This window comes from Alosa sapidissima, chromosome 12 (assembly GCF_018492685.1).
Source record: "Alosa sapidissima isolate fAloSap1 chromosome 12, fAloSap1.pri, whole genome shotgun sequence".
NCBI classification, from domain to species: Eukaryota; Metazoa; Chordata; class Actinopteri; order Clupeiformes; family Clupeidae; genus Alosa; species Alosa sapidissima.
Genome location: NC_055968.1, coordinates 13,978,119 through 13,987,096, shown reverse-complemented (window position 1 = coordinate 13,987,096; position 8,978 = coordinate 13,978,119). Strand labels below are relative to the sequence as shown.

General features: G+C 41.2%; 1 protein-coding gene across 2 annotated transcripts; it reads right to left on the bottom strand.

The window, feature by feature from the left end:
- Nucleotides 1–379: 379 nt before the first annotated feature.
- On the bottom strand, nt 380–8,149 carry ociad1 (OCIA domain containing 1). Of its 2 annotated transcripts, XM_042056953.1 has the most exons (9): nt 7,908–8,149; nt 7,411–7,495; nt 7,015–7,068; nt 6,849–6,896; nt 5,506–5,638; nt 5,109–5,311; nt 1,715–1,873; nt 1,192–1,230; nt 380–844 (listed from the first exon to the last, which is right to left on the bottom strand). In XM_042056953.1, the coding sequence occupies exons 1-8, from the start codon at nt 7,959–7,961 to the stop codon at nt 1,193–1,195; spliced, it is 774 nt and encodes a 257-aa protein (XP_041912887.1). In that variant the 5' UTR covers nt 7,962–8,149; the 3' UTR covers nt 380–844; nt 1,192. The 2 variants fall into 2 exon arrangements, with proteins under 2 accessions (XP_041912887.1, XP_041912888.1); XM_042056954.1 differs by lacking the exon at nt 380–844 and having other exon boundaries at nt 875–1,230.
- Nucleotides 8,150–8,978: the final 829 nt, after the last annotated feature.

Here is an 8,978-nt window from a genome sequence, read left to right as displayed (position 1 = left end):
TATGGAAGCCATTGCCAAACAGTCCCGCTGTACTGATGTCTAGGGAAGAGCTTCTCTGTATGTTTTAGGCATAACATATCTGGACTTGTATGGACAACTAGGCTCAGTGGGCAAAGTGCAAGTCAGTCAATGAGCAAAGTGTCTCGTGCAGAAACTAAAGCTTTAATGTCTCACGTGAAAGCTTTGAGCTGACCCACCAATGATTGTGCTTAGGCTCTTGCTCATGGCATTAAATTAGCAAATAGATTTTTGCATAGTTATTAAATTAGCTTTAACTGAAGACTTTGCCCGTCATTTAATTTAGGGCCCAGGGACTCATTTGCCTGCAATCTGATGACTGGACAATGGTAGCTCACAAGATGTATAAATGACACATTGCTGAATCTTTCAAACCAATTTGGTTTATTAATGGCTTCATGTGGACATTTCATATATGATGCAGCAAAACCGACTCAAACGGCTACAGAAGTACAGCAAACGACAGAGCTGAAGGTTATGTGTTAACAAAAACAAAGACCCAGTGGATTTTTCAGAGTTGTGTCCAATAACACTTAAATTAAGGTTTTTGAAAAGGGATGAGTTCCCATCAGACACGTTGCCTAAAAATTACTGGACAAATTCACTCACTGATACAATATGAAGCCCTATTTAAGTGCAACAATGTGAGAGGTTTACGGTCACTTTAACAACAATGCAATCTACAGCTCCTCATAGCTTCTAATTAACAGACTTGATCTCACTGAGCCCTGTAAATAATCAGTCTTGTAAGTGAATTATTGGATCATTGTCATTGATGTCATGGATTCTCCTCCAGCCTGAAGTACTGGTATGTGCAGCCTCGTCACTAAAAAGCAAATCAAGATAAAAAAACAAATAACTGAAGATGCCATTTTATTTATTTAATAGCTAGGAAGATTTGCATCAGCAACATATGTATTGTTTGCAAAATACTAACACTTGTTTGCCTGATCAACAATATTAAAGCAAAAGAAGTATGTCTATTATTTGCATTATGTTCCATCAAGAATGGAGAGGATCACCGCTGTCAACAAATGCTGTTGGCCTTTTCAAAGAAACATCCTGAACAACCAAAATATGGCTGGCCCCTGATCTATGACATCAGCAGACGAAAGACAGACAATGTTATGGCCCTTAATGTTTCCCAGCAGATATGTTTTGAACGAATTGTACCTCACTCCTCCCAAGTATCTCCATACTTGTTCTTTTTCCCTGAAAGGAGAATAAATAAAAAAGATTTCAATTACTTCCCTGCACTGGAGAAATGCCTTTAAAAGGATACTATGTCTGTTCAGGGACAATCATTTACCAGGTTGCTTAATAGTAACATGCATATTCACGGACCTCCTACAACTGGTAATGCACATCTCAACAACAGATTACTATGGTCCATTTTCATTTTCATAAACCCCTCTGAACTACTAATCTTGCATAACATACACAATAATACATCATAATAATCCTTGTTGAGGTCTTTACACAACATAGAAACTATGATGTAGGCTGTAAACTACATTATAAAATTGTGATGTATGACATTTAAACATTAAACACAATCCTCTCCCTCTCTGTGCTCTAAAACCTTGTAACAACATATAGGAATAACACACTGTGATCTATGTTGCTGAGTGAGTGCACATTTCAGCATTTCGTTAAGTGGGTCAGTAGGTAGGTAGGTAACCTCTGAGTCACTCACCCTCTTTCTTTGGTGCTGTGGCGACCTCGGCTTGGGGTTTGACCAGGGTCTCTGTCTTCTGCGTCAGAGTAACCTCGTAGTTCTCGCGGTTTTTGTTGCGGAGGTCCTCATAGAGCACCGGCTTCTTCTTGGGCAGGTCGTCGTCCAGGTAAGACGCAGCTGAATGTGACAGTGCGGGATGAGGGAGAGGTTTTCAGTCAAAATTCAACTAACCATGGCATCTTTTTTTTTTCTAGATATTTGAAAGGTACAGAATGAGATTCTAGTGTAGGTTGTTGGTCAGTGATTTTGAACTCTGAAGACAATAAAATTGCACCCCTGCCTTCTGTGCTCCTGGGGCAATGTTCCGATAGCCTGGGGTAGTGTATGTCTTATTCAGGCAGCGGCCATTGTAAACCAAAACGAGGCTACAGGGTACATAAACCTAGCCTGGAAAAATCCAAACTCATTCACAAAGTGAATAGAGTCTGGTGACTCTCGATTTGGAAACGTTTGCAACACTTGCATCACTAACTTTGAAATCATTGGTCCAGCCTTACCAATCACATTGATCAGAGATTCCTAACGTTGCTTCCTACTTCGCCTAAACTTTACATATTGACAATAAACAGCATCGTCAGGAAACAATGTATGTGGGTCTACCTTTGCTGTAAATAAATTTCTGCATTTTTCCAACTGCATTTTTTGACGTTTGCAGGTGTTACTGCTTCTGTTTATCACAATAAGTTTTGGTTTTGTTTTCCCCTCTCGTCGCTGATTGGCCTGACATTTTTCTTGTCTGAGGGAAACAGACTAAATCTCCCTGGAAGAAGATCTAGGTGGGCGGGGCCAGGCTAAACCATAGGATTGCTTCTCTGATTGTTTAACACTGTAAAGCGCCATGAGACATGTGCAATCTTTTGGCGCTCTATAAGTGATATTAATTTGAAATTGAATTGAATTGATTGTTGTGTTATATGCATTTACCAGTAGATGTCGAAAATGCATTAATGATTTACAGTAGTCAGTGTACCCTGAAGCCTTGCTTTGGTTTACACAATGGCCACCGCATGAATAAAGTGTCCTACATACTCGCCACTCCCGACCGGTAGCGCGACAATGTGACGTCAAAATTGCGTCATTTCGGCCCCAGCCGTGGCACAACTGGCTGGGGCACCTGCACCGTACGCAGGTAACCCGGGTTCGATTCCTGCCCCGTGGTCCTTTCCGGATCCCACCCCGACTCTCTCTCCCACTCACTTCCTGTCATTCTCTACTATCCTGTCAATTAAAGGCATAAAAGGCCAAAAAATATACAAAAAAAATTGCGTCATTTCCTCTGTCGCACGAGAAATTTCAGCTTCACGCAGGCAGGTCGTGGACAGGAGATTTTTTTTTTCAGATGCGCGCGACAAGCAGGATGAGCTTGAAGCCAAGATCAGGGAGCATGCGTGCCTCTATACAGACATCAACTACATTCAGGCATTTTTGCCTAGCCCACATCTTAAATAAACATGATGTTTGAATAGTCAGTTTGAGAAGAGAGGGAAATTAACCTGGCTAGGTTACCAGCGAGAGTTTGTGATTTTTAAATAGTTTGCTGGATAAGTTAATGAAGCTACCAGAGAGAGAATTAAGATGAAAGAACTAGGACATGCCAATAATCCAGCAAAAGGTAACAAAGATATTTATTTTCAACCAAAGGATAAACACCTGAAAAAAATCTCTTTCCACCTTAGGAAATTACACAAACTCATCTCTCAGCACCAGCCAGCTAGCTAAAATTCCGAGATGTCTTTATTCGGGATGAATAAAGTAGCCTATGTATCTATCTATTTAGCTGCACACACCTTGGAAACTAAATGGTAATGATGGTAGTTGTGAATAGCAGCAACCGAAGTCTGAAGTATCATCACAGAGGGTAGTTTTTACTAACCTGACTCTCCCCAGATGAATTTTGTTCCGCCTAGCTCCACTCACATCTGGGATCGGTTCCATTGAGAGTGATTTCAGCACGAGATTGTATGGTAGAGCCAATCAGGACACAGGGCGGGAGTTTCATAGATGCGACGTAGCTTAGAAGCGACTGTGAGACTGTTCTCAGCGTCACGGGTTGGCTTCGATGTGAGTGGTTGAAGTAGCACGTCAATAGATAACGGACAAGTGGCTTATCCAATCTTATGCAAGGATCTTTTAATAAGGCCCAGCCTTCTGAAGCACCACTCTAATGGATCGATCCCAGATGGATGAGTGGAGCTAGGCGGCACGAAATTCATCTGGCGAGAGTCAGGTTAAGTTTTTACTGCCATAGACCTCTCCGAAACAGCTGTGTCCACCCAACTTCTGGGCGTCGAATGTCTATGGGAAATAACATGGCGTTTCGAAATATCATACCGGTAAAACATCTGTAGGTGGCGAAGTAGAAAAAAATGGTGGGCCGATTGGCCTACACACTTCTGCCATCTAGTTTCCACTGGGTTTTTTGATTGTCGGTGCCGTTAAAGTAGAAATATATCAGTAAGAAGCACTAAGCTAACGCACGCTTCAGACACCGTGACTCCCCAGTAAAGGTTGCATAGCAACAGCAATGTTTCATAGTTTGTCTTCACCGAAATGGAGTTTGTGACACCAGAGCCTGTCTACGGAGGTGGCACTAACCCTGCGTGAAATCATCATGTTTGATAGGTTGTTAATACATTCTGAAAAGGTTACTGTTCTGATCAAGGTCATGCAAAATAAAGCTATCGACTCAATACGATTCAGCCTCTGATTCCTAGTCTGCTTATCATTATCTGTTATTCGTGAAAAAAAAATCTCATCTCGTCATTCTTTAGTCTTCAGACTTTAGTGTCTTGTCGGCAATTTCTTTTTTTCAAATATCTCAATAACAGCCAACAAACTCGCACAGTCAAACCAAAGTCATGTTGAAAAGAGGCTGAACCTTGCAAACGATTTACATTTATAGACCACTGAAACCACGCATGAATCACACGTGAAAATGACCATCACGTTAGGTTGTGACTGGTTGGTTGTGAGCAAGATCTAACGCCCTCCTCCGCCCGCGTACATCGGAACTAGCTCCCGGTTAGCATTAATAATCGTTTACTACTTAAACGGCACCGACAATCAAAAAATCCAGTGGAAACTAGATGTTGTGACCATCATGCGCAAGTATAAATGGTTACGGCTCTCCCGTGACGTCACATTGTCGCGCTACCAGTCGGGAGTGGCGAGTATGTAGAAGCCTTAAGGTGAATTCCTAGCCACTTAGTTAATACTTATAGTTTCCCAATTTACAGAGCGAGGACTTTACCAGCCCTTTTTGACCACACATACAGACTGGACAATTAGACAACCAAGAGGAGCTTTTCACTGAATTTGCCAATTAATTTGAAGCTTATGCTGGTCAACTAACCTTGTGGTATATCATCCTCCCTCACACCTGAGGGGGCTGACTCACTGAAGCTGGAACTAAAAGGGGCAGGCTCATATGAGGATTGGGAGGAGCTGCTGTAGTCACTTGAGTAGCTGTGGCTAATCACTGGCTGGTGGGTGGACTCAAACACAGCATCATCAGGAGCTGTCTGGTTGGGATCCGACATCTCTGACTGGTTCAACCTGTGCGCAATGACATGAGACTATTTTTCACACAATTTCAAGCTGTATTTTTAATTTCAATGCTAAATGCAAACAGCAATTTATATGTTTACAATGGTGCACTGTGTAGGTCTTATCAGGATACTACTGGAGGTGTGTGAGTGTAAGAGTGGATGTAGATGCTTATGAGGAGGGTAAAATAATGAAACACTCACCCTGGGGAAAGATGGCGCAGATGTCCCTGACGGAGAGCTGCACCCAATGGGGAATTTTCAAGATTTTTGAACTTCTCTTGACAGACCTTCATATAGGACATCTTGCCCGTCATATATGCCAACATTCCTGCAACTGTAGTGCAATATAAAATGTGCACAAACATTACCACAAGATCACAGGTAACAAGAGAGTAACACGGTCAAAGGGTATACTTAATATGTTGACTTGAGCCATTATGATGCAGCATTCTTTGACACAAGCTTACATCACAGGCGTCTCACACGGCATGTAGTTGGAGGTGCAAACAATATCGGAGGTGCATAGACAGCTGTGGAAAATTCACATTGGATATAAGTTGATATGCACTGTTTTATCTGGCTTTCAGGATATACGTCATCTGATTATATTGTGACTTCCAGCGAAGGTCTATAGCAGGCTATAAATGTAAGTCGAAGCTTTGTGGACTGAAAGATAAAATACAGATTCACTGATGAGGTTCGGTTGATTTGACCATCAGTTAACTTTGAAACAGGCAGGCACCTTACTTTGGATAGACATTAGCAATATTTCAGAGGAGTGATTAACATTAAACAATCTAGACTGGAGTAACTTAACATATGTACCTCTGATATGGTTGGTGTTCTAAAGGTGTTAAATTGCTAGTTATAGTTACCACTATGGTAGCCAAGGTGCCTGAAGTGAACACATGGATAATTATAAAAACTGCTCTTTCATTATACTTCACACACCCAGACACTCCTTCCTCTCCCCAGTCAGAGTGGCTTTGGCCCTGGCTAGCCATTCACACCACTCTAAGGCCCAAAGGAGCACAGCCGTGGCCTACTGGTTAACGCTTCGGACTTGTAACCGGAGGGTTGCCGGTTCGAACCCCGACCAGTAGGCACGGCTGAAGTGCCCTTGAGCAAGGCACCTAACCCCTCACAGCTCCCTGAGCGCCGCTGTTGTTGCAGGCAGCTCACTGTGCCGGGATTAGTGTGTGCTTCACCTCACTGTGTGCTGAGCGTGTTTCACTAATTCACGGATTGGGATAAATGCAGAGACTAAATTTCCCTCACGGGATCAAAAGAGTATATATACTTATACTAATACTTATACTTATAAAACATGACAAAATACTTTTAGAATCCTTGACCCAGCACCTATCTATATGATCTAAATGACAATGCACCTTTTGCTTCCACCTCCAACAGCATGGTGTTCCTGTTGCTGCCCACAACATTCTGCATGTTTGTGTTAAAGAATAAACTTAGCAAAATGTGTACTATCAGTAAAGCAAACCCCACACTGAATTGTACTGAACTGAACTGAACACAACACTTACTGGCCACTTTAGGGAAAGAGCCAAATCGTGGAGATGGTGCAATGACTCCTAAACACAGGCACAGAAAGAGAAAGAAAAAGTTGATCAAAATAAAGGCAAGCTAAAATATTGCTAGTTGCAGCAGTATAATGATAAATACTGCTATCTGCAATGGAATAGATATTACCTCTAGACACAAGCACCTGAGTGACAGCAATGGCGACAGCAGAGAATGGCAATGCTACAGGGATAAACAGCAGGACATCAATATAATTCACACCCAGCTTTCTTTTCACAAGACCTCAGAAAGAGTTCTGAGGTACCGGTAATTCTAACATTCACACACAGGGTACACATAAAAAACAAAAACAGAAATATTACATGTATACTTTTTAACATTGTATTATTACATTTTCATTTTGTATATGAAATAGAAACATGCTCACACAGTCAACAAACCAGTCTCTTCGTTGTCTACTTTATAACTGATAAGACATACTTTATAAATATCAAAATATTGTCCTGAATCTTTAAAAAGCCAAATATCTTCATGTTATCACACCACATGTGGACTACAACTCACATCTGTACCAGAAGCTCTCCTGGTTACACTCCCTGAAGACTCTCTTTTCATCTTCAGTAGGGATATATCCTGCACCAAGTGCACCCTATAACAGTATCCAGGAAACGTTACAAATGGTAGCTTTAGTGTTAGTTTACAGTTACACAAAGACTTTCTACTACATGTGGCGTGGTTATAAAAGGCTATACACATTATGTCATGGCACGGAGCAAAACAAATGTGTGAAGGATTATAAACAAGATTGCATAGTCGGCCAAAGACTGGATGGAGAGACTTGCTTGAACTCAAACGGATTTTGCAGCTAGCTAGCTGAAGTTGGATATCTAGGGTGAACAAGCTACGTACGTACATAACATTTTCAGAAGAACACATTAGAACATTGACAGTCAATATGATTAGTCACTGCGCCAGGATCGCAAACAAATCTTTTACTGTTATATAAATTATAAAATGCGAGAAAATAATTGTTCAAATGTTGTCAACAACGTTAACGTTACCTGTGCACCCCCGTGTTGCTGGGGACCTGGAAATCCTGACGTTGTCTGTGACATATTTGTGGCATATAATGTAGCTGTTTACGACTATCTACATAATTTCAATAGAGTCTACAATCGTGAAGCCTTCAAAACGACATAGTAAGTGTCGCATTACATTTAAAGGTCTATAAATCCTGAGATCAGTTCTCACTTGTGTAAATGACCTCCACTCTATCAATTCACACTGAAATAAAAACCCGGAAGCACTACAAGTAAATCCGGAAATGTTGGCAACAAAACCATTACAGATTAAAAGTCTTTCATCTTTTTACTCAAAAGTCACAGGGCTCAGCTTTCGTCCTCTAAATCCGACCATTTGCATCATCCAAACGGTAACATAGTCATACACAATTATTATCCATTTATAACATGCATTACCTAAGTATATCTCCGTAAACCCATGTTCTGATGCAGTTTTTACACAAATTCTTCAGCATCCATGAGTGATCATGCAATCCTGAAGGACAGTGACAATACTTAATTATTAACTCTCTCGTACACGTGTGCATTCAGACTTATGCTGCCATTTCTGTCTGGAAGCATTTAAAACGTTTAAACACCAAACCTCAACATTTTGTTTCTCTGGACTGAGTTATAAATATCCTGATACATTGACAAATCACGACTTCGCCTTTAAATGGCTTTGGGAACAATAGCCAATCGTTTAGCGTTATTACACGTCAGCGTGTATAAATGTCAGATTATGTACCAAATGAAAAGACGAACTTGTTGTAGGCGTACGCATATTTCACCAATGATGAAAATAGTAGGGTGGGACAATGATCTCCGAGTCTGACAGTGGTGTTCTCCTATCAGAGATTGCAATTGACAATGCCGTCTGCTCGACTTGCTCCAATCTGACGGACAGGGAGGTGGGGACGTTGTCATCCGTCGAGTTTTAGGTGTTTTTTGTAAAAGAAAAAAGGAAAAGAACATTCTAAAAACGAAGTCTAAATAGGGAGGCTGCACCAGAAGCCAACAAATGTTGAAAATCATAGTCGTTTCCCGATTACAGCTGGGAAATAAATGTTA

What these genes read in the sequence shown, in the direction of transcription:
- ociad1 (XM_042056953.1), bottom strand. Translation starts at nt 7,961, where the DNA reads ATGTCACAGACAACGTCAGGATTTCCAGGTCCCCAGCAACACGGGGGT. An exon ending in TCAGGTGCTTGTGTCTAGAG is followed by an intron (nt 6,897 to 7,014) that starts GTAATATCTATT and finishes GCCTGTGTTTAG; the next exon opens with GAGTCATTGCACCATCTCCA. An exon ending in CTCTTTCCCTAAAGTGGCCA is followed by an intron (nt 5,639 to 6,848) that starts GTAAGTGTTGTG and finishes ATTGCACTACAG; the next exon opens with TTGCAGGAATGTTGGCATAT.